Genomic DNA, 25,488 nt, shown 5'->3' with positions numbered 1-25,488 from the left:
GTGGGACCCAAGAATTCTGTACTTTTAGAAGCCTCTTGAATGATTCTAATGATTACTCTAATTTGGGAAACAGTTCCTGATAAAATCCTTCTGGATGTGAACAAATATTCAGCTTCAAGAATGTTTATCAATGTATTTCTTAGAATAATAGAAAAACTGGAAGACATCTAGGAGAATGGCAAAATAAACTATGGCCTATCCGTGTACGAAAATATTATGTGGCCACTGAAATCAAAATCAAATAGCTAACATAGCATTAGGTGCCTGGCGCTGTTCAAAATGCCTTATATATATTATCTCATTTAGTATTCCTGTGAGACATGTTCCATTATTATTTCTGTTTGACAGATGAAGAAACTAAAAATGTATATGATATTACAAATAACAAATTGTGAAGCTGAAATATTTCTAAACTATTAATAATAAAAACATTTTTATAATAAAAAGTTTTGCCCTTGTTAGAGGAAAGACTGAATTAGCTTTCCAACAGAAAATATTTCAAAACTATCATATGAAGAAGTGATCAAAGCATTTGCAGCTGAAAACTTGGGGAAAAAAAGTATTACAGAGGTATCTTACTCTAAACAAATATTAACTTTCAAGCCCATTTTTGTACCTTTTTCCTATTGAGCCCTCCCCCGACCCAGATTGTATAACCTTCAGGGCCCCACAAAACCTGGATTCTCACCCCTCTGCCTACCAGATATGCATAATGAGAGCCCCTGCAGAAGAGGGTAGAACAAATGTAATAGAGGAAAAATATTTAGACAGATGAAAGGAGAAAACTTTCCTCAAATAAAACTTGAATCTTCATAAAAAGCTTCCTGAAAACTGACAGACATGCCCCAAACTGGCTGAATGGCACTATGTAACTTTAATAATCAGTTTGGGAGCAGGTTTCTGTTCACATTCAGTGCAAACAGGGAGGATGATCTCAGAGCGGGGAGATTGCTCAGAAACAACTTTCTTAGGTTTTATGTTTGCTTATTAATTCCATTATGTGGAGAAGAACACTATTCAAATGACAATAATATCTAATATATTTCAATAAAAAACAGAGGGAGGAAATTTAGAGTTCCTTTAACAATCTTTTCTTCTTATTGTTTCTTAGAGTCTGATATTTCTTGTTCGAGACTGGAGTTTCCCATACGAATTTTCGTATGGAGCTGACGGTGGCTCCAAATTCTTGGAAAAACGCCTCAAGGTTTGTTAACTATTTAGGTGCATGAAATTTCGCTAATAGTAACCTAAAGTATTTTTGAATGATTTGCTGAATAGATACTCAGTAGCCACAATCTCATTTGACCTTCATAGTATCTCTATGAACAAACTAAGATTGATACTTAAAATAATGTCAGAGTTACAACTGTAAACATTATCAATAATTATGATACAGAAAAAGTTCTTTTGTAAATATCTATAAAACCATGATTTATTCCTAAAGATAAAACTTTTAATTTGAAGAGTTAAATCTGTTCAAGACTGACAGTACAAATATATGGATTCGTGTTTTAGTAGAGGTTTAAGGTCAATTTAACAGAAATATTTAATTTTTGAAATCCCCAAAGTCAATCTTAGGACATTTTGCTAGCAGTTCACAAAAGGTGATATTAGGAGGCTTTCCACTTGCTGTGTCATGATAGTTCAATAGTGAGTGAATTATTTACACTGAACGGATATCTCCCCAAATACCTACTGAGTAATCAGAAAAAAAAAATGGAGATTAAAAAATCTACCTCGACAATCAGAATCTCTAAGCTTACCTTTTTAAGTTATGGTTACTTTTAGGGTAGTTTGTACTGTTAAATGTCAAATACATGTGAAAAAAGGGGGCAGTTTAGCTTTTAAGTAAACATCCAACTATCCAGATGCCTTTCTAGAATTTAAATGTATACCTACCAGGTGACAAGAGGCTGTCTTGAGTACCTCCTGAAAAGAAGGTAGGAATATCTTATGATCTACTCATGTCTCTTGTGAGTACTTTGATTTAAAATTTGAATTTGTAGGAACTAGCTAGAGTAAAACCCCACGGATTTATACTAAAAAATGGGAAGGCCCATCTAAGTTAGCGTAAGAGTAGACATTTGTTAATTGTAATAATGCCACATGTATGCTATACTTAGATATGGCCATGTGGCAAATTCACCCCAAACTTTTCCTTATTTAGTATCAGCCCTGTCATGTCATTTTTTTTTTATCATTGTGACCAGACAGACACAGCAAATATAAATGCCACAGAATTCTTTTGGAGTTCAATTTGTGTTGAAAGTAGTTTCAACTTCAGAATGATTTACTGCAGGTCTCGGGGAACCAGCATGAAGAACTACAGAATGTTAGAAAACACATCCATTCCTGTTTCACCAAAATTTCCTGTTTTCTGCTACCTCATCCTGGCTTAAAAGTAGCTACCAATCCAAACTTTGATGGAAAACTGAAAGGTTTGTCTGCCTTTTAATGTATTTGTTTATGTCACTTAGTCTGATTACAAAAATGTCATTTTATCCGTTGGGTTTATGGCTGCTAGTTTCGTTTATCCACTGATGTGAGGCTGATGATTGGAAATTTTCAGGAGGATTGGGAATCCCGGGCTCAGGCTAGAGTACCTCCTTGGTGAACTATGGGATTCTATGGGTACTGAATACATACACTGAGAAAATAGGCTAAATCCTGCATTCACCTGGGAGGCAGTAACCCTCGCCCTTTCTCCTAGGTTCCTGCTCACCTCTGTATTGAGAAATGCTCCTTAATATCTTCCTTTTTAATTTTCCTTATTTACATGAAATAGGAAAATAGATGCCTATATTATTGGAATGTTTGTGTTAAGTTATATAATTAGAGATAGAAATATTGCATAGTACTGAAGTGAAGCTCTTTAAAACTGCTGCTAAAGAATTTAATTATACATCATTAAAAACTTCAGTAATAATGAAATCCTCTTCTGGATGAGGACCAGTTTCTTAAAAAACCAAAAGCACCAGAGTGTTTTTCAAACTAACAGCATGTAATTATCTCTTAAACAGAGGCATGACTAATGTTTAAAGATTCCAAAGCAACTCAAATTGTTAAAAAAAAAAACGGGGGCGGGGGTGGGCAGTGGGAGGTGGAGGCAGGGGTCTGCAGAAGCAGAAGCTAATCTTGCCTAATAATCACCAGGTCTTTAGATATTTGCTTTGCAGTTGATACAAGGTGGTACAAAGACATTTCTGACTTTTTTACTTGTAAGCCTAGCATTGAGTACACCACTGAGTTTGGACATTTGCTTAATTTACTGTGGCCTTTCTGCATTGTGCCAGGGGTGATGAGACAGTGACATAACAAGCTTTGAAGCACAGTTGTTCTCAAAGGGCTTTGAAATTACTTTTAAAAAGGACAACATAACATTGTGTCCAGTTTTATGCAACTGGCAAGTTTGAAAAGCAAACCTATTGTTTTCCCCATGTATCCATGGCGTTTATTCTCAGATACCTTATATTTCACTATGGCAGCTAATATCATAAATAGAACCCCCAATTTCTCGATCATCAGCATTGTTTTTATACATGTTTTAAATTGTCTCTTCTTTATACAACAGAACAGACAGCTGTAGGCACATATTAACGCATGGATTCCAGGATCCTACAATTTCGCTGTCACTTACGAATTCCAACCCGCTAGTGAGCACACAGACCTCTTGATACTGTGCAATTACCTAATGGCTTCAATGTGTTTTGAATAAGTTACATAAAGAGAGGGCTCCCACAAGGCCTTTCTTTCTTCTCTGGGGGTTGGAGAGCCATAAACAGGCAGAGCAGGGGCAGGCCTTCAACAACAGTCCTTTACTGGGACAAAAAAGTACTCTGCCTTGTTTCATTCCTGTAGTACACAGCTACAGTTCTTAAATTAATGGATACAGTTTGCAATGAAAGAACTCAGGGAGAGAGTTTAAGACAAATCATGCAGATATAAATTGTACTTTTTAATAGATTTGTTCTCCATCAAATTTTACTCACATGTCTAAACATATATTGACTCATACAGTTGGTTTACAGTTATCCGTACGTTGCGAGTTTACCAAAGTGGCTAGCCCGAGAGAAAGAGAAATGAAAGGCAGCTTTAGTTGCCCATCAAATTTCCATTTTAATTGAGGCTTTATAGGACTGCTGCTAAATCCTTCTGTGTGCCCTAATGTTCTGCTTTGCCTCAGTGTTTCTTTGGGCAGTTTTGAAAGTCTGCTATCTACATTATTTTTCCATCCTGAATCTTATAATGTGGTGTTATTTCTATCCAGGATGTCTTGTCTGCTGGCCATGCTGTTCTCCAGAGGGCTGGCATCTGAGTGGTTGCCTCTGGGGAAGAAATGTCTTTGAACAAACAATTGTGCAAAAATTCTTTGAAGATAGTTTCTCACATACTCTTTCAGCACACTCGTAGAAATAGACTATGGCTAATGCTATCTTCAGAACACATTTTTAATCCAAATGTATGCTGTGACACTGGTTACTTTGATGATAATTAACACAGTTGTTGGTGCATTAGACACACAGGTTGTATCTTATTCCATTAACAATTTTATAAGGAAATTTGTGGGGGGAGTGGAATTTAAGTACATGTTTTGAAGGTGATTTTAAAGTGGTTTTATAAGGAGAAATCTTTTTGTTTTATACAGAAATTCAGGAAGAATTCATATATTCTAGATATATAGTAATATTCTACTAATGTTGAAAAAAAGCATAAAATCATATAGCAAAAAAGAAAACTGTTAGCATCAGTGAATACGAATACATTGTAGGCAACAAAACACAACAAAGGAACATAGTAACATAATACAAATACCAGTATTTCAGTGAAAATTGGTAACTAAAAGCAAACCACAATAATAAATACATTTGAATAAACCTATACTAATACAAAGCACAATTATCAGTAAAAATTGGTACAGTGCAAACAGAAAAATAAATTTGAATAAACTCCTGTCCAAGTCCTCATGAAATATGGACACAAATTTCAAAGCTGTACAAAACATGAAGCAAAAAAGTTGGAAGAATTTCCAGTGGCATGCTCATACATGTCATAAAAGCAGTAAGCAAGAGAAGAGAACCATAAATTCTTATGTAAACTAGTATTTCAGTGTATGTTGGGGTCATAATAACAAGCAGGGAACACGCAAACACAATCATAAGGTTTGAATCTTTATCCTTAAGACCTCAGAAATCACCAATCCCAAAGCCTGAAAACTCAGTGACTCTGCTGAAATTCAGATTTAAAAAATTATAGGCAGTTACTGCATTTTCTTAGATACCAAGTCTCTGGACATATCTTGCTTCTTGTGTAGTTTTCTATATGTTTTGAAATAATGATTTAAAAAATTATTGCTAAAAAAAAAATTATTGCTGTGTTCAAAAGACTTCTCTGAAGATCTGTTTTCTGTATTACTGTGCTAAATCTGTAATGTTAAGTTTGAACCTAATGCTATAAAATGGGTTATGGGCAATCAATTGTACCAAATAACTCAGACTACCTCTGATCCACTAGCTATGAGGCCTCCATTGCCTTTTTCAATGTTTGGGGTTTTTTTGGTTTTTTTTTTGGCGGTATGCAGGCCTCTCACTGTTGTGGCCTCTCCCGTTGCGGAGCACAGGCTCTAGACGCGCAGGCTCAGCGGCCATGGCTCACGGGCCCAGCACCTCCGCGGCATGTGGGATCCTCCCGGACCGGGGCACGAACCCATGTCCCCTGCATCGGCAGGCGGACTCTCAACCACTGCGCCACCAGGGAAACCCAGCCTTTTTCAATGTTATTTTGTGTTGCTGTGTTTCACTACTAGAGGCAGCAGCAGCATCACTATCTTTTGGAACTTGAGTCGTAGTAACCACACCTTACCCACTTCTATACACTTGTCCTAAGGTGGACACACTAAATACAGAACAACTTTTGGATACATTTTCTGGAGGGAATACATCTTATAAAGCAGTAAATATCCACCCTTTCCCCCCTTTATGACCCTATATATATAAAACCATGAACCGTGAACAGGACTTAAAGGCATCAGAATACATGAACTGGTTATGTGAATGGGGTGTAAAACATTTGTATAGCATTTAATATCAAGAAAGCTATTTTATAGGTGGAAGACAAGATAAATAAGTAATTGGAGTGAAGATAAGAAAGATCAGCCATAGGAGTTTGGGCGAGGAGTATCGTTCACCCTGAGAAAAGTGGGTTTCGGGAGTAATTTAGATGATGGGAAAGTAAGTAATAGCTTTATCACTGCGGAAGAAACAGAGGAAATCAAAGGATGTTTTATTTTATGGCATGGAGGACTGGATAGGATTTTTAAAATAATGATGAATTTGCTTTTACTTGTAGAAATAGATGAAGAATTCATCAAAAACTTGAAAATACTCATTCCTTGGCTACTTAGTCCTGAGAGCCTAGACATTAAAGAGATCAATGGGAACAAAATCACCTGCCGAGGTCTGGTGGAGTACTTCAAGGTATCACTCTCATTTCTAGAGAAGTTGTGAGTACTTAGATTTGACATGTTTGGGAATGCGGTTCCTGTTTTAAACAACAAAAAATTATAGACTTTGTAATATAGGGGCAAAGGCATGAGGAATATACAGAAATGATTTTTAAAAAGGTTAGACTCCCAAGAGGAGCTTGCTTTCTGAAATTATTTTTTGAGAAAACTCCTTGAGGTAACTTTACTATCGCCTTTCATCTTGAGGGAAATATATTTTGAAACATAAATGTATCCTGGAGTTGGAAAAGTCTATCTCTTTTTGGGGGAGGAGGTGTTTCCCAGGGTTCATACCACTTAGTCTTCAGTCATGACCTATACTGAATTTCACCTTCATTCTGAAGATTTTCCCTAACAGGCTATACTTTGCCTTCCTCCTGGAGAAAATTCTTCCACACTTCCTGCTCTCTGCACCAAGGGCCAATGTGAAGTGGAACTATTTTAATTTGCATTTACCTATTTACCTCAGGGAACCCCAAATACAACACTTTTTTTTGTAACCAACACACATATGTAGTAGATTTCGGTTACCAATATAATTTTTAGATTGATGCTCCAAGGACTAAAATATCAATTTTTAAAATCCACGTTTTGTCATTTAAAATGTGGTTGTATGTCTCCTGTGTGATTATTTACCTTCACCACTTTCAGCAATAAATGACATGTTATTTATCTAAAATTTGAATTCTTGCTGTGCATAAAACACTGTGGAGGAGCTTAGAATTTAGTAGGAGACTCAGGGCCCATAAAGCTTGTGGCAGCAGCAGGTACAAATTCCTGTGAGTAACTGAAAAAGAAATGTTACTCCTAGCAGAGGGATCTGAGAAAGTTTTAAAGGAGGTGGTATCGAGTTAAGCCTTTAAGAAGGGTGGGATTGGCAAGTGGAGATGTGTGAAGAGGACCTTTCAGAAAAGGGAACAAGAATTAAGAAAGAGGGAATTAAAGTATGAGAAAGAGATAACAGTTCCTGAAACTATCAAGACCTTATTTTTTTTTTTGAACCGTCAAGACCTTAGACCTTAGAATACAATTTAACAGGCTTAGAGAAATATTGAACGCAATTACTTGAACATGAGTCTTTTTTTTTCTTTTTCTTTTTTTTTTTTTTTAGGCTTATATAAAGATCTATCAAGGTGAAGAATTACCACATCCCAAATCCATGTTACAGGTATTTATTCATCAGGAGGCTTGACATTCTAAAACATACTGTCACTAAAGCTAAGCTAACGATATGCTCCAATCTGGCTGTTGGAAATCACCAAATAAAAATAGTAGATGGAATGACTTATTGGAAGATTATTTTTCTAGTAACTACCCATTTGTGTGTTCATCTAAACATTTTCACATACACATATAGCAGCCTCACTTAGCATGCTGAGATACAAGAGTCTGCATTGTCTTTGTACTAAATTTGTTTAGAGAAGACTCAGACTGTGGTTTAGATTCACACATGTAACAAGAAGTAGAAAAGCAGGTTTTAAACAAGTGGCCTCTATACTTAGAAAAGGAAAAACTCACTTTTTCCATACTTATTTCTTAAATTTCTTAAGTTCTTGATGGTTTCTTTTTGTTATCAGTGATACATTGTTCTATCAGTAATCCTTAAAGTTGATATATTTTTATATATATTAGTATATATAAAATGTACTATATATTATTTCCCATGTGTTTGGATTTATAGATCCCCCAGTATTTGGTGAAAGGCTTAAAAATATTTATAAAGAGGAATAATCTTCTAAATGAAAATTCATTTTAGAACTATGGTTTATTGAGTAAACTATATTTTATGCATTTTGAAGTTTTAATTTTACTAATTTTAAAAGATGTAGTAGAAATATTTCAACACTTTTCAAATTATGTGATGACCTTGAGTTCTTGCATATTTCTTGCACATAATGCTCATATATGAAAACTGCCTGTGGAAGTTTAATAAAATATGAATTCCATTTTACATCATATTTTGTACTTTGTCCAAAGGCCACAGCAGAAGCTAACAATTTAGCAGCCGTGGCAACTGCCAAGGATACATACAATAAAAAAATGGAAGAGGTAAGAATTAAATAGTATTTTAAATGATGTTTTAATTAATTAATTGATTGATTTTTGGCTGCATTGGGTCTTCGTTACTGTGTGTGAACTTTCTCTAGTTGCGTCAAGTGGGGGCTGCTCTTCGTTCTGGTGTGCAGGTTTCTCACTGCGGTGGCTTCTCCTGTTGCAGAGCAGGGGCTCTTAGGCGCACGGGCTTCAGTAGTTGTGGCACGTAGGCTCAGTAGTTGTGGCTCATGGGCTCTAGAGCACAAGCTCAGTAGCTGTGGTGCACGGGCTTAGTTGCTCCACAGCATGTGGGATCTTCCCGGACCAGGGCTCGAACCCATGTCCCCTGCATCCCCTGCATTGGCAGGCGGATTCTTAACCACTGCGCCACCAGGAAAGTCCCTTAAATGATGTTTCAAATAAAATCAGTATTTCTTCCATGAGCTCATTCTTTTTTCTTCCAAGTTACCCTGTATACACATGCAGAAGTGGTTTTCACTTATTCTTTCTCAAACTGTGTGTATCACATTTTTATGGTATTCCTAAAATATTTTAAAAACAAGTCAAGAAGAGAACATGATGTGTGCACAATTTAAATGTATTTTAAATGAATTATCTCTTTCTAACACACACATTTTGCGGGGGTGGAGGGGTACAGATTTTCCCACTATTTATAAGATCTAGTGGCTAAAATAACATATGCTACCCTCTCCACTATACCTCCCTACATTCCACAGTCCAATTTCTATCTTAAATATAAAAACCTGTTAGAAAAAAATAAACTGCAAGGACCAATATTTCTAAGTACTATATTTCCTCTTTTTAACATTCTGAATTAGGAGGCATCTAATGATTATGGTATCTACTAATGTGATGAGGTTTCTTTCCACTGAAAATGTTATAAAATCAAAATTGCATCCAAAATTGATAGAGTCTTAGAATCAAGAGAAATATAGTATATGGAATGGTGTTCACAACATAATTAAAGGGGAAGTGGAATGAGAGTCTCCTTTATATAATTAAATCACAAATAACTGAAGTGAATGGTATGGGTAACAGAGATTTCCCATGTAACTTTTGAAAAAAAAGTTGAAGATTTGGTCCAAGAACACTTAATATGCTTCCATTTAGTCTCTTGAAGAAAATACCGAATGGGCTCCAAACAAAAATCAGTGAAACTGCTGAAGGAAATGTTTTTCACAGTTTTACTTTAGGGCTTTATAGCATTGCTCATTGTTTTAAATTAAACTTCATTTGGTCAAAATTAGTTCAGTGTAGTTAGAATAAATTTCCTACAGGAACTTGACTGTAAGTAGTTTTCTTAAATTTGGATTCATTCTATGAATGAACTGAGTTTGCAGTTCACCTCCACATCTTGAGGAAATTGGATTAAGTCATGGATATTCCTTCCCATGTCGAAAAGAGAATACAAATTAAGAAAGGCTTTATATAAGTCACCTATGAAGTACCAGTCCCACTTATAATCCCGCCTGATAGAAATGGAGTATGGAAAGATGTGGGTTGACAAAACGTAATGCAGGCTCCTTCGGATTAGTAATGTGTTCTAACAAATTCAACTAGCTAAGTGCAAAATTGTGATACAGTTGCTAGTTGTACTGTGCACTGCGTGAATACTTCTCTATCCGATACAGATCTGTGGTGGTGACAAACCATTTCTGGCCCCTAATGACCTACAGACGAAACATCTGGAACTTAAGGAAGAATCTGTGAAGCTATTCCGAGGGGTGAAGAAGATGGGTGGGGAGGAATTTAGCCGGCGCTACCTACAACAGTTGGAGAGTGAAATAGATGAACTTTACATCCAGTACATCAAGCACAATGACAGCAAAAATATCTTCCATGCAGCTCGTACCCCAGCCACACTGTTTGTTGTCATCTTTATCACGTATGTGATTGCTGGTGTGACTGGATTCATTGGTTTGGACATCATAGCTAGCCTATGCAATATGATAATGGGACTGACGCTTATTACTCTGTGCACCTGGGCATACATCCGGTACTCTGGAGAATACCGAGAGCTGGGTGCTGTAATAGACCAAGTGGCTGCAGCCTTGTGGGACCAGGTAGGAACACTTAATTCTCTTCAACTAAATGCAGCACACATTTGAACGCTATCTATGTTCCAGACACTATGTTAGATGTTGTAAATATACAGGAGAACAGGAGACTTGGGCCCCAGTCTTCAAGAACTTTAGAATCTGTCAAGATGGCCAGATACAAACAGCTAACTATAATATAACATGTAAAGTCCTACACAACTGTTTTCCAGTCAACATTTCAATATTTTTCAAACATACGTGGATTTGGTAGTGTTTTCACTTTTTCTTATCCTAAAAGTTAAAGCTGTTAAGTGAGAAAACACAATCAAGTTTTTATTTAGCTGATTGTGATTCGATTATGTGTTCATTACTTCATACTTACAACCTATCATTTGACTAGCACTGGCTTTGTTAGGAGCACATATAAACCACCATCTGAAGTCATAGCACTGTCTCTTTTAGTAAAACCCCTAAACACAGCATCTGATCACTTCACATTGTCTCTATTTGAACTTTACATTTGTACCAGGCCCTGGCATGAGTCCAGGTCAACCTCTGGATCAGCTGCTTAGGGATCAGTTGTCCTCTATGGTCCACTTAACCAACCCAGGGTCACCATGGTCCACTGTTCAAATAATTGAATATGGATAGGGGAGACAATTATAAACACACCTAGAATAATCATCAACTCACTATGTCATTCTGGAAGTGTCTTCAGTTAAATTTAGGGGAATTTAGTGAAGCTAAAGTTGAGATTCTTCATAAAAGTTTGGAGTTAAGAATATTTATGGTCTCCAGGTAGCAAGTAATAGCTACAGTTCTCCCAGCATTAAGAGTGTAATTATACATACTCTTTAAAAAGAGAATTGTAACTGATGGATTTGCCGTGTGTTTTTGAAGAATCTAGTTGAGATAAATAAATGGTAACACTACGGGAAAAGAATGAATTAAAATTGGATCCTCTGAGCCACTGCCTCAACTAGCCCTTCAACCTCAAAAGATGAAGAGAGGCTATTTGAGGTAAATCCCAAAGCCCACCTAGAATATGATGCTGAAACCTGTGATGAATATAGAATTGGGTTCTTCAAAAGATTCACATTAAATATGTAATCTAAACTGAAAAACTCTGCAGGGTTATTTGTTCTTAAATGTTCACAAATTACTACTGTAAACAAAGTTGATTATCATAATGCTATTAATGAAGCAGGATATATACTTTTCTTTTCTCCCTTTTAAACTGCCTTTGCCACAGGGAAGTACAAATGAGGTAAGTTAAATTTCTTCTTAAATTAAGAGCATGTATTTATAAACATTATGATATTCTTATTTTATAAACCAAGTAGCCATTAAAGGATATCTCAATGTACATTAAAAAATCTTTGGTGACTACAGCTCCTATGTTCTTCTAGCATTTACAATTTTAATTGTGATTTTTGGCAATGGTTTTAAAATACTTAACTTATTCTGGACATGATATATGATTTTATCTGCATATGAAACATAAGAATTGACTATCATGAATATTTTATGTTTTGTTTCCTGAATGTTTACAAAATTTCAAAATTCTTAAGCTCCAACATTGGGCATTTTGCTCTACTGCAGAGTGAAACAAGTACAGTTATGAATCTTCAGGAAACTTAACTACTGGAGAGTAAACGGAGCTACAATCTTTAGAAGTTGTTTTTAACTTTGGCTTCTGAGTTACCTATACCACTTTAAGGTTCCAGACCAGTATGCAGTGTAACTTTCCTGTAAATTAGTGTTCACTTCTCCCACTGCACATGTACAAAACTCCATATCTGAAGAAAAATCTAAGCTTCTAAGAAGGAATCACTTGTTACATAAGAAAAATTATCTCTGTGGAATCATTTAGGTCATTATCTTCAGGAAGCAAAACTGATCTTCAACAACTACAGAGATAGCACATAATTCCTCAGTTTCTGCTGTTATATATAACTAGATTATGTCCTCCAATCAAATACCAAGGATACATGTAATATTTACAAGTCACAAGGAATTATTTCATGTAAGATTCAGTAAAATAAATTCACTAAAAAGGTAAAAACAAATTTCAACTTTGTAAATCAAGTCTTAAGAAAAATATCTAAGCTTTTAAGAGAACATGGATTAAACCGAATGTGTTAGAATCATAATACAGTAGAACTAAGGTTGCACCAATATGCATTCATAGAATTGATGATAGTACAATTCAGACTTAAGAAAATCAAAAGTAAGTAGCCGTGCAGACTCAAAAACATAAAAATGAATGGAATTTCCTGGGGATTGATTACTATTTAAGGATATCAGGCTTTTATCCAACTTCTAAAAATATTCAGACTTTTTACAGACTTCAGAATTACATCAGATAAACTGGCCTTAACTGAGTGTTCATTATGTGAAAGTTAGAGGAGGTAATGAATCTTAGACACTAGCTGAGGGGAAAGAAAAGAACATAAAAATATTTATGGACACATAAAGCAATAAATTCCTGTGATTCAAACACTCTTAAACAGACAATGACAGAGGTAGTTTTAATGAAGACTCTCTGACGTAATGTTTCTGAATAACGTTTTGTAAGATATGAACTTACATATGGAATGGAAACAATGGCAAGAGAGCATGTTTGAGAGAGCCCAGTGTGGCAGGGGAGAGGGTAACACACCTGCTTATCTGCATGACCATAGCAGGAAATCATGGAGAATAAAAGTGGTCCCTTTTTGAAAAACCTATCAGGAAGCTCCAATAGCAAGTGGTCTACCTATGTATAATAAAGTAGCTATTGGCAGTCCGAAGTTATGAGCTCCTATAATTCCTCTAAAACTAATAATATTCACAGTATGAGTTTTCAACACACCCCTGGGGCACAGTGGTTAGGAAGCTCTGCTCCAAAAGGTGTGAAAGGTAAAAGAAAATGCAGTCTGAGGATAGAACATTTACCATGAAGATCGACCCACACATTGGACAGCTGAAAATACTTTTGTGTTCTAAGATAATAGCTATTAATGTATATCTCATACAGATTAATGATATAAGGATTCCAAATTTAGCATGCTAAATTTGATATCATACCATAAACTAATTACACTAAGAAGGAAAAAAGTTATATCTGTGTATTTATACAATGTTTTATAATCTTGATTCTTTTATTTCTAGGCTTTATACAAGCTCTATAGTGCAGCAGCAACCCACAGACATCTGTATCATCAAGCTTTTCCTGCACCAAAGTCAGAATCTACTGAACAATCAGAAAAGAAGAAAATTTAATCCAAAATTTCAAAAATACAGGTGTGCATGACCAAATTGTCAGTTAAATATTGTTTTCCATCTCCATGCAAACATTCAAAGTGCTTCCATCAGAACAGGGTAAAATACCAAGCACCTCTGAAGATTGCAAAATGGTTTAGTTCCTTTATTTCAGTGTTTAATAAGCAGATGTATGTATGCATGGTTTTATTTTGTTAACATGTACAGTTTCCTGATTTTGTCTTCAAATATGCTGTTATAATTTAAAGAATTTGTCTATTTATGATAACAGTACATGTGTTCTGCTTGAATTTACTAAATTCTACTACCGGGTTATAGTTAAACCATGTAGTAATATTACTCCACATTTGGATATGCTCATTTAATTTCTACAGAAGAATTTTTAAATTATTTCACACAGCCATTTGTTAAAACATAGCATCATAACTCAATAGGCTTGATTCAATCTATACCATCTTACATATACCATTAGCTCTTATTATAAAAGACATATAAGAGAGCTTTTCAGTTGCTTTATCAAAAACTATATATTGCTTTTCTATCATGATTTAATATAGAATATAAACCTCTTGATCAAAAATGCACAAAAAATCACTTTGTATATGTATTTGAGTTTCACTGCATTGTATATTTTTTCATTTGGTACACAAAGAAATGTATTCATCATAGGTTTATTCTTTTAACATGTGAACTATTATTAAAGTTTACTCTGGTTCCCAATATTAAAAACAACTGAATTTGGAAATGTTTGGGAGGTGATGATATAGAATGATGAAGATTTCTATCTCTTTTTTTAAATTCAAAATGCATTTTCTTTCATGTTGACACCATTACAAATTTAGGTTTCCATTTTAAGGAATGTACACTAAGCCCTTTTAGGTATCTTCCAATTCTTTTAAACCAGTGATTCTATATTGTTTTTATAATTACTAAAATCTGTAGTGGAATTTCATTGAGCTTACTTTCTAGAGGAAAAAAAAGTGTGGTAATGAAAAAAAAAGTAATGCCTCTTATCTGGGAGCTCTAAAACAGAGTAATTTCTAACTTTCTTAGAAATGGCTAAGCTTTAATTAAATAAAATGGTAATATTTAGTAAGGAGTAAAGAATGATTAAAACAGAAGAGTGTGTGAGAGTTCGTAAGATATTTAAGCTCACATCTTAGGAAAGTCTGATCACATGCCCTGCAAAATAACTTTTCCCACTGATAACATTCCAACTAGTCTATTTTCATTTTGGAATACCCCTTTCATTATACTGCTTCCTTTGCCTATGGGCCTCTGAATGGAAAAATCAAATACATATAAGTGCTATGCATAAAACATGGACTCAAACGCAACACATTTAGTTTCCACAAAAATATATTTAATAAGCTTGTTATATAAAATCAAACATTTAACATTTTCAACATTTTATCAATAATTCAGATTCACTGATATCTAACTGGGAGTGCTTTATATTTTGGAAGATTACCTAAACTAAAAATTTATTTACATATTTACAACACATGTAAATATAACTGAAGAGCTATTTCAACAAGTTTTGAAATTCACAGAATTCTAGAGATTTATAGGCTAGACGTGCCATAAATTTGCCTGCAATCAAACGTACTGTGCTAATTATGAACAATGTCTTAATAACTATTAAACCAAAGGAAAAAAAACTGGGAGAGAAATACTGGGTTTTAAAGTTCTGTGACAAACTCTTAGAAGATAAAAGATATGTAGAATCAATTTAATGACCAAGATTTCTTAATGAATCCCTGATTGTCATTTTTGGCAGTTCAACCCAGTCTGTTGGGATGGCAACGTGCTATGCTGTTGAAAAGCCTCCACTGTCTCATCAGCACCATGTTACTAAATGCCATAAAAGCCCTGGTCCAAAGTAAGGAAGTACTGTAATGTTAGCAACTCTTGAGTGCTGTGCACACTTTTCCCACACAGGCCTTATACCTAAATTTATTCCTGAAACATTATAGACCCTTCACCCTTTCATACCAAAAAATACTTTCTCAACATGTTTTAAAAGGGTTCTTTACATTCGGGGGAGGGGGAGGGAAGGTGACTCCATACGTTACATATAAAAATTTATCACAATAAAGGTCCCAAATCCCATTTTATGTTTTGCACTATACAATGGTAATATTTAAACCATCCAATTCCAGACAATATTCCACACTAAAGCAGTAAACATTTTTTTAAATACTGCATAGGTTATCTCTCTCGTTCTCTGTTTTCTGAAGAAAGGTACTGCTACTGTGAGAGTTTACCAACTGATCATTTCCTATTTAATATCTGGTTAAATGACATTTCTTGTTGCATTTGTCTCCATCGAGAATATTCAAAGCAGTTTCCAAATATACAGCATTTAGAAGTGTCTGCCATGTTGGCTCTTAAAATGATAAACTCATTTTCTCAATAAAAGAATATTTTTAATAACAAAATACATGTAAAATTAGAATTTTATAATTTCCAAAAAAGTAAGCTGCCTTTATTAACCAAAGTACTTGTTTGCAGTTTTTTTTTAATCTGTGAAAATATTTTAAAGCCCTTATAATAAAACTTAAATTTTATTTTTAAAAAATTAACTTAAAAATTCTTGCCATGTTGCTGCGCATACCACTGCTGTCTCTGCTTGCGATTTTCCAACTCCGTGAGAAGAGCCTGTCTGTAGGCTTCATACATTTTAACAATCTGTTCCAGTTCTTTCATGAAAAGCAACTTTAGCATTCCCTGGTATGTATCCAGGTCAGCCAGCTGGAAGAGTTCCCACTTCAGAATGTGGTCATATCTGTTTGAAAACACAATCAGACATATGTTCACAACATATTCATAAATATGTATTTATAACAATAAACTGTTCTATTTTTATAAATTTCAATTTTATTATAACTAAATAAACGATAAATTTCAATTTAAAATAACCGAGTTTTTAACTCCTAGTTAAATACACTATTTTTTAGGGAGAGGAGAAAACTACTAATATTACTTCATTTCAATCTAAGTTAAAAAATACCCATTTCCATTCATCTTATGTATCAGTTATTCTAATATTAATACTAGATAATAATGAAGATTTCAAACCACTGTGGTTCTATAATTTCTGAAGAACATATTCCATGCTATTCATAAGTTCATCCAAAGTTAATTGTCAGGAAGGTAAGAATACTTTAGACCACATTGTTCCTGCAATGAATAATATAGAAAAATAGGCAAGATCATCTGTGTCATTAGTGTTGATAAAGCTTTTTGAGGCATACTGTTTACTACAGCAAACAAGGAACTAAACAGGTAGAGGAAAAGGAACCATCATTTGTGGGCTGAATATTCCTGAGGTTGAGCATACAATGTTACAAACAAACAACAAAAAATACAGAAAAACTCAAGCAGAAAGGAAAGAATAAGCTGTTTTCAAAATGACAGAATAAATAGACTGTAGAAAACTGCACCATGTGGGGCCGGACTCACATAAGTTTTTATTTATATACAGTTCAGAAGGTGTTTAGTCCTTCTTCAATGGTAAGTAGATCACATACTGAAATGAAGTATACAACAAACTACTAAAGCAGTAATTTACACTTTGAATTGAAAGAGACCTGAAGACAGCGCTCTACTCCAATCTTCTTATTTTATAGATGAAACCTAAAGAGGCTATATACATATCTCTTGCAAAATTGTTTAGTGATTAAAAGATCAGAAAGGCAGAGAACTATATGGACTAAGGCACATCACAGTAATAGTTTTGAATGATAATACCTACTAAGACTAGAGAAAAAACTTGAACAAGTTTTTATAGAGCAAGGCATATACCTATATTAAAGTTATACTTCTCAAATCATATTGCACAACAGACATAATAGGAAGAACTTTAGTTGTAAATTCTAATAAATTTATTCTTAATAATCATTTATAACATTTCCTACCCATTTCCTTTGTTTGGTAATTCATTTACCATCTTATTCCAAGGGGATCACGTAATATTTTTTAAAAAAGGGAAACAGTAAACAAATACAGAGCAGCCAGTATGAGCTACAGACTGTGCTTGGTATGTTGACATACATTTCTGAACAACCTGGTTATGTGTTCCAGGAATACCAAAAGCACAGCACAGTACACAAAAATCACAAGGTAAACGTATTTTGTTGGATCCCAAATTTACTAATTTACTTACTGAGCACTGCAAATTTACTAAAAGATATACTTGGCAGAAAGCTTTATATTCTCTTTAGTGGGAAACTCCAACTATTTGCCAACATATATTGGAGAAATACTACAAGAAATACTCAATGAGCCTCCATGAAGAAACAACTGCAAGGTATTTCCTAGAACCTCTGCCATTCATGTACCTTAAGATTTTATTTGCTTGAAACAAATTCATAACTCCTAACAAAAAACCTTAATCTTCCCAAGTCTGAATTCCATTGCTAAGGGGCATTTCAGCAATGTCTACTGATTCAAGATACATAAATTTATGCCAGGTGAACTGTGAGAACGTTAAAGCTCATTTATCATCTGGGACATTCTAGCAAGGAAAAGAAGGGAGAAGAATATGGTAATATTGATAAATATCAAACTTGTTTGTAACACATGAATATCATTCTGTATAAGCATTCAAGTTTTTTTAAAAAAGGAAAAAGAAAAAAGCTTCAGACAATTTTGACTTCCCAATCACAGCATTTAGCATCAAGAATAGAATTGTGTGTAGAAGCAAGAAAATCAGAATATTTAGTGAAAATACTTTGGGAAGAAGAAAAAGTACTCTAAGGAAAACCACAGATGAGAAAAGTATGCAATTGTCCATTTCCATTCCAAATCCTTGCCCCTGCTGTTTCTATATAGTGACTTCCCTTCTGCTTATGCCTGCCATTTACTTTTCTTAAGAAAAGTATGTAATTCCCATTCTTTTCTTCTTAAGGAGCCAAATAATCTGCTTCAGTTTAACTTCTTAGCCACTACACTCTAAATATACAGGTAAATCATTCAGAAAATCGGCTGTTTACTCCAGTATCCTTTTCTCATAGCATCTCTCTTGCTGTATTTTTCCTACAGCAGTATTCTATTCAAACAGTACTTATAAATAACCCATATAAGCAAACAACAATTGCTGTAATGCTACCAAAAAACCTTGTTCACACTCCAGTGGATGCTGCCTTCAGGAGCCAAAAGTACTGCTATTCCAGCCCCGGGTATTGTAATGTAGCCCAAGTTCCCTGTGCCTGTCTTATGTAACAGTATGCCCATTCTTCCTTTCCTCCTACACCCAGAAGTGAGTCAGCAGTGATACTGCAGGATCACAGACACAGGGATAAAATAGAGTCTGTGCCACAATGCTGTTGGGGACTGGTGTTGGGGAATGGGGCGGGCATGAGGAATAATGGAAAGTAAACATGTTCCTGATGGTCTTTTTCCCGTTAAAGATTAAATCTTTTAATTTTATCCTATAGTTCAGCTTGCTTACAGGTGCATGATACGTTACAGACTTTTGAGAGAAAACTTAGAAACATACCTTTACTAAAATTAATAAATAATTTAGAACATTATCTGTTCTAAGTCAGTTCTGGAAGTACATGCAAAAATTATTTTGGTAAGTTACTGCTAGAGATAGAAATAAAGCATTTTAGAAAGCTAGATAATGTCAATTGTTTGTTAAACAAAAGGAAGAAAGAAGCTAATTTTTTGGATAAGTAATTGATTCTCCATTATCTAATTCATGGATAACAACTCACCTTCTGTTGATAGAACAATATTAACCATTTCCAATCCTCTTTAGAGACAAAAATTTAGTATCAACTAAAAGGTAGACCTAGACCTCTTGTTTTAAGCAGCAAAGAAGTACTTGCTCTCTTTTCTCACTGGCCCATTCTGGGAGGAGTTCTGATCTATTTGAAAAAAACTTAAGTTGCTAGTTTTCTAAAGTTCTATAGTTAGCTCACAGAGCCAGAGTTGAAAGGGACTGTAATCTTTAGGAGTCTGTTTCTTTTCATCAGAAGCAAAGAATTCCATTTAAGTACCATCTTTTTCCCCCAAGAAGGAAAGCTTTTTATGTTATTTCTTTCTAACAACGGCTATAGAGTAGAAATAACATAAAGAAGAAAGAAAAACCCTACTCAATCTTATCAACTCCCAGAAATAACAAAGGTTAACAGTTAGGCACATATTCTTCCAGACTTAAGGAAATATAAATACATGCACATATTACATATGACTTAGGATCAGCATATGAACAAAGGCCACAGAGAGCAGTAGATCAAGTGGTATCAAGAGTGAAGGAAGAGAGGGAAAAAGGGAAGAAAAGTCCATCTGCTATCATTCCTCATCCTATTCCTACAGTATATGGATATTATCAGATAAAGAGGTTTCTGTAGGTTAGCTAAGACACCAAGCCATGCTTAATTTTATGGATGAATGTCTACGTAATTTCAAATAAACTAAAAACAAACTTCTGACAAGCACTGTTTATACTCTGTATAATATCTATAATTAAAACCATTTTAAAAATTACACTGACAAGGCTTAAATTTGACTTAGGAAAAAAAAAACTAATGATTTTAGACTACAACCCTCATAATATCATCTTGTCTCTCTGCATCAGGCCACACAGATCAACAGCCATGAATTTACAGACTGAAAAGATCAGAGGGAATGTAAGGGAATGTTATGTTGGCCAAGAATTAGCAAATAGTTCATAGTAAATGACCAGTGACTTTATAAGATTTAATTATTTTATTCGAAATTCATTGTACAATCATCTTAAACTTTCTAAAAACTCTTCTTTGGGCTATCTTGTGCTGATAGTTTTGGTTTTTGAAACACAAATGGAATATTAAGAGTAAGGCTGCAAAATGTCACCTTATATAATTGTTAACAGTACTGTACATGCAATTATTATGTGTAAAATACATAGCAAAGTACCAGGAATTTAAATAGATACTTAGTAAGTGATAATTATTATTAAATAAGAAGTAGTAATGACAAAAGTTAAGAGTATGAACTTTGAAGTTAGAGAGAAAGGTTTGAAATCTACCACTTAATATTTGTGTGATCTTAGCAGAGTTTTTTTCAGCTGTAAAATAGGTTTTGGGAAGATTATATAACATATGTAAAAACTTAGCACAGTATGGTACAGGAAGCACTGGATTATCAATAACTACTTACTTACAGACATCCCCTTTTCTGAAATCATAGCACTTTGTATATACCACTGTCACTGATCCTTACCGCACTGGATTATTGATCTGAGTACCTACTTCTGTTTTCCCAGAAGAGAGACGCTCTTTGAGGCAAATATTTCATTGATTCATGACTATATTCCAAGAACAGTGCCTACTATGGCACCCAACAAATATCCTCAATGAGCCTAGCAAACTCATAGCCATCTTTAAAAACTAGTGCATGGAGTTTCCTTTTGGTGCAGCTTTCTTTGCTCACTCATAATAGTAAGAAACCATTGTTAAGGGCTTACTCAAGTCAGCCACTGTGCCATTTGATTTAAAATGCATGATCAGGGACTTCCCTGGTGGTCCAGTGGCTGGGACTCCATGCTCCCAATGCAGGGGGCCTGGGTTCAATCCCTGGTCAGGGAACTAGATCCCGCATGCATGCCGCAACTAGAGTCTGCATGCCACAACTAAGACCCAGTGCAGCCAAAAATAAATAAATATTTAAGAAAAAAAAGCATGATCACTTTTAAGCCTCACCACACCAAGTAAAGTAGACAAGATTATTATCCCCTGTATTTCAGTAGAGGAAAAACACTTAGAACTAAGTTCAATAACTTGCCCAAGGTCATTCGGTAAGTAGGTGATGGAGACAGAAATCACGCTTTCCTTCCAGACAGTTTCCTTCCTGAGTGATCTTAACCACTATTCTATACCTTTACCCACAATAATAACAGTAACCATTTACTAAGCTCTCTCAATGTGCAAGACACTGTGATACATATTTTAGATGCATTATTTTATTGAATACTCAATAACCTTAAGAGAAGGTACTATTACTATCGCCAATTTACAGAAAACAAAACTAAGTTAAGCACCCTTCCCAGGGTAACAAAGCTATCAGTGAACACAGATCACCTCCTCGCAGAACTTGAGCCACCACACATACTATTTCCTCAACACCCTTGTGTCCCGCTTTGATTCACCTATGTACCTAGGACTTACCTGGTTCCTTCCTTTTATCACAGGTATTGCATCACTTATTTACAAGTTATTCTACCCCTATGAGAATGTAAGCTTTTTATTGCATCCCTGTAATAGCCTAGGTCTGCACACAATAGAAAGTGAAGATTCAATAAATATTTGTAAAACTTCTATTTCTAATCAATGACTTTTCAACTTTATAAGCTGTGATATCCCTTCTTTAAATAACAATGGGCTTTTAAATAATATTTTTAAAAATGGTGCTGTGTGCTTTAAGCAGCCCAGAGACTCCATTCAGGCTTCTACTCACCACTCAACAAAAATTTGTGCTGTAAATTCACTTACTTCACAGGGGCTCGAGCATAAACCTGAAGCCAATCAGGAATTTCTGCAGTATGATAAGGATTTGCAGGTACCAGAAGGGACTGATTTCTTTCAGTTTGCTGTGGCTGGTATGTGACAGGAGGAGGCTGATCATACCGAGGTACACTAAGAAGAAACAATCAATGTTCATTAGGATAAAGGCCCTAAATAAAACATGAAATAGAAGAATAATATTTTTTTTCAATGTGCCTCTTGCCCAAACTTCTACCACCTAAAAAACATAAGGATCTGGCTTTTTTTTAAACCATACTATAGGGGAAGTAAAATGCACCTTCTCTTGGAAACTTGTATGTCACTAGTGATGGATATAAAACTAAGCTAAATCTTTACATATTTTTAAGAGATTTCATCTGGCTGATATTTATTCTTTTCAAGGGCAACTTTAAAGAAGGTTATTAAAAAAGTCAGAGCTAAGTTATAATCTTTATACAGAGGCTTAAAACTAGAATCAAATTTTAGTAATAACTAGTAATTAGCTATAAATTTATACTGGAAAAGTTGATAATTTTTCTCAAAATAAGAATGGATATTTTCTTTCTCCTTTAGGCTGAAAAGGGGGTTTGGAACAGGTACTACAGTAGGAGTGAGTACTGTGCTTGAAATATCCACGTAACTATACTATTTCCTTTCCACTTTTACCACCTTAAGAGAGCATATGGGAGTTAGGGTTGATTAGAACCTGTTTTTAGAACCTGTTTTAAGTCAGAGACTTAAAAAAAAAAAAAAGACCATGCTTTTAATTAGTTCTAACAGCCTATAAGTTGGGGGAGGGGGGAAGGAAAGAACAGCAAGGTGGGGTAAGGGCTCTTAATGGGAAGATGCTAAGGAAAGCACTGACCCACTTGAAGGTTAAAGACTGAATTCCCGGAGACCATAATGGCCTATTCCAGACTTGGAGATAAAACTGGAAGAGCCTGCCTCCAAACATAAAGGTTTATGTGTGTATCAGGAAAGATCATTCCAATACTAAACCAGGACTCAAGTAACTGTTGGATTAGACTGTAGTTAACAATTTAAAGATCAATGTGCAAATGGCACTGAATTTTATCTTCAACTCTTCTTTCATAAGTAGGTGCAAAGTGAAATATTCCTTGATAGCACAACTGGGAGGTGGGAAAGAACTGAGGCTTCGAAGTCAGATACACCCTGGGGGGTGTGCGGGTTAACCTCAGTTTGGCCAATTACAAGCTGCACGAATGTAAGCGAAACTGCTTCACTTCTCTAAACCTTAGCCTTTTTATTTGTAAAACCAGAATAAATTCATACCAAAAATGACTCTTCTAAGGATTAAATGACCTAATATATGTCAAGAGTTCTGTATAAGGATTAGCATAATACAGACAACCAAACAGATGCTAATACTACCTATCTGAGCTTAAGGAAGGTGTTTATTCTCTCCTGCTTAAAGTCTACAGAGTTGCTAAGAGAAGCAAATTAACTAATTGTGAAAATGCTTTGTAAACTATAAAATTCTATAATAATATTCAATATAAAATTAATGATGATAAACAGAAAACTAGGCTCAATATACTCTCAAATCTGGTTATATGGACCAGAAAGCCTCTGAGATCCAGTGACAGCAAACTGTAACCACGTTTTGTTGGGGGTTTTTAGGGTTTTGTGGGTTTTTTTGCATTTCTATCATTTATTCATTCAACAAAACATCTACCTGTGTGTGTGTCTCTGTGTTTGGTGCCGGGGACACAGCAGGAATACGTGGAACTCATCCCTGCCCTTGGGTAAGGGCTGTGATCAGGTGGGAGGGAGGCTACAAATTACCCCTATGTCACAGGCCGGCAAATTGAAGCCAGGGAGAGCAGCAGCTTGCCTGAGATGGTAAGGAGAGCAGGCAAAGGGGCCAGAGCCCAACACAGGCAGAGAGTCTGACTTGGTTCTTTTGAAGGGATGACAACCTCACTTGCTCAATGAACACTGAGTGCCACTAAATGGAATCACTGGAAAAAAACTTTTTCAAACTTGAATTAAAAATCCAAATATGTAAAATGATTAAAACAGCACAATAATGACAAAGCTTAGTTTTCTGGGTGATAATATTAAAATGTAGGGACTTCACTGGTGTTGCAATGGTTAAGTCCGCCTGCCAATGCAGGGGACATGGATTCGAGCCCTGGTCCGGGAAGATCCCACATGCCATGGAGCAACTAAGCCTGTGCGCCACAACTACTGAGCCCGCGTGCCTAAAGCCCGTGCTCCACAACAAGAGAAGCCAACACAATGAGAAGCCCGCACAGTGCAATGAAGAGTATCCCCCGCTCACTGCAAATAGAGGAAGCCCACGCACAGCAACGAAGACCCAATGCAGCCAAAAATAAATAAATAAAATAGATAATCTTCACTTTCTTGTGTGGCAACAGTTAAAAAACATAAAATATCTGTAAATTGAATAAAATCAGCAAAACAAAATTCAAAATATATTCTGACACATTAGAAGGTAGATGTGTATTTTTTATAGAAATTTAAATGTAAAGAGGCAGATATTCTATTTATTTACTTTAATTTCTGGGTATCTTTAACAAAAGCATTCTGGCATATTAAAGCAGAATCTGATCATAAGAATATTGATCCTGTTTTTGAGGTTTGTTTAAAAGTTGTTTTTTAATTATTAAAGTCATTCATTACTAAATATAAGTCCAGAGGAAAAAATCTCATAAGCTGTGAAAAATAAAGTTTTCAAATCAAACTTCAGGACATCTTTCTCTGATGAAAATATGAGTTCAAAATCTAACTTTAGACAATTTCAAAACAAAGAGTTAAGATAAAGTTGATAGTCTACCTCGGAGCACAGGGATGCCTATATTGAGCCTTTTTATTTGTGTGATCTACATAATAGGTTCCAAATTCTGATGACTCAACTCGCTCCCATCCTGGAGGAAGTCCTTCTCGCTCAAGAGGATGGCTCCAATGAGTTGTATTTGTGTTGTGATCTATGTAATATTTCCTCCCTCTCATTGTCCAGTCCACAGACCAGCCAGGAGGAAGGGGTAAATCTTCAGAACCATGGTTAGTTAAATTTCCTAAAGATGTAGCAGCAACTCTCCCAATACCTGAGAAGAAAGAGAAAAAGAGAAGAAATAGGACAATTATTCAT

The 25,488-nt window shown here is 35.1% G+C and overlaps 2 protein-coding genes across 4 annotated transcripts in view; one reads left to right on the top strand and one right to left on the bottom strand.

The window, feature by feature from the left end:
• The window catches only part of ATL1 (atlastin GTPase 1), an 87,885-nt gene extending 74,001 nt beyond the window's left edge, over window positions 1-13,884 (top strand). For 2 of the 3 annotated variants that reach the window (XM_060004582.1, XM_060004584.1), the window contains 8 exons: window positions 1,112-1,204; window positions 2,300-2,438; window positions 6,346-6,473; window positions 7,611-7,667; window positions 8,477-8,548; window positions 10,186-10,617; window positions 11,846-11,860; window positions 13,747-13,884. In XM_060004582.1, the coding sequence (XP_059860565.1) occupies window positions 1,112-1,204; window positions 2,300-2,438; window positions 6,346-6,473; window positions 7,611-7,667; window positions 8,477-8,548; window positions 10,186-10,617; window positions 11,846-11,860; window positions 13,747-13,857 (1,047 nt within the window). In that variant the 3' untranslated portion in view covers window positions 13,858-13,884. The remainder of the gene's footprint in view (window positions 1-1,111; window positions 1,205-2,299; window positions 2,439-6,345; window positions 6,474-7,610; window positions 7,668-8,476; window positions 8,549-10,185; window positions 10,618-11,845; window positions 11,861-13,746) is intronic. The other variant, XM_060004583.1, reaches the window with a different exon arrangement.
• A 1,429-nt stretch (window positions 13,885-15,313) lies between these two features.
• Window positions 15,314-25,488, bottom strand: part of SAV1 (salvador family WW domain containing protein 1) — a 29,146-nt gene continuing 18,971 nt past the window's right edge. Inside the window, exons 3-5 of the mRNA XM_060004585.1 lie at window positions 25,174-25,444; window positions 22,341-22,484; window positions 15,314-16,645 (exon numbers count right to left, since the gene is read on the bottom strand). Of these exons, the coding sequence (XP_059860568.1) occupies window positions 16,444-16,645; window positions 22,341-22,484; window positions 25,174-25,444 (617 nt within the window). The 3' untranslated portion in view covers window positions 15,314-16,443. The remainder of the gene's footprint in view (window positions 16,646-22,340; window positions 22,485-25,173; window positions 25,445-25,488) is intronic.

The sequence above is a fragment of the Delphinus delphis genome, chromosome 2, assembly GCF_949987515.2.
Source record: "Delphinus delphis chromosome 2, mDelDel1.2, whole genome shotgun sequence".
NCBI classification, from domain to species: Eukaryota; Metazoa; Chordata; class Mammalia; order Artiodactyla; family Delphinidae; genus Delphinus; species Delphinus delphis.
This window is presented reverse-complemented; position numbering and strand designations above follow the sequence as displayed.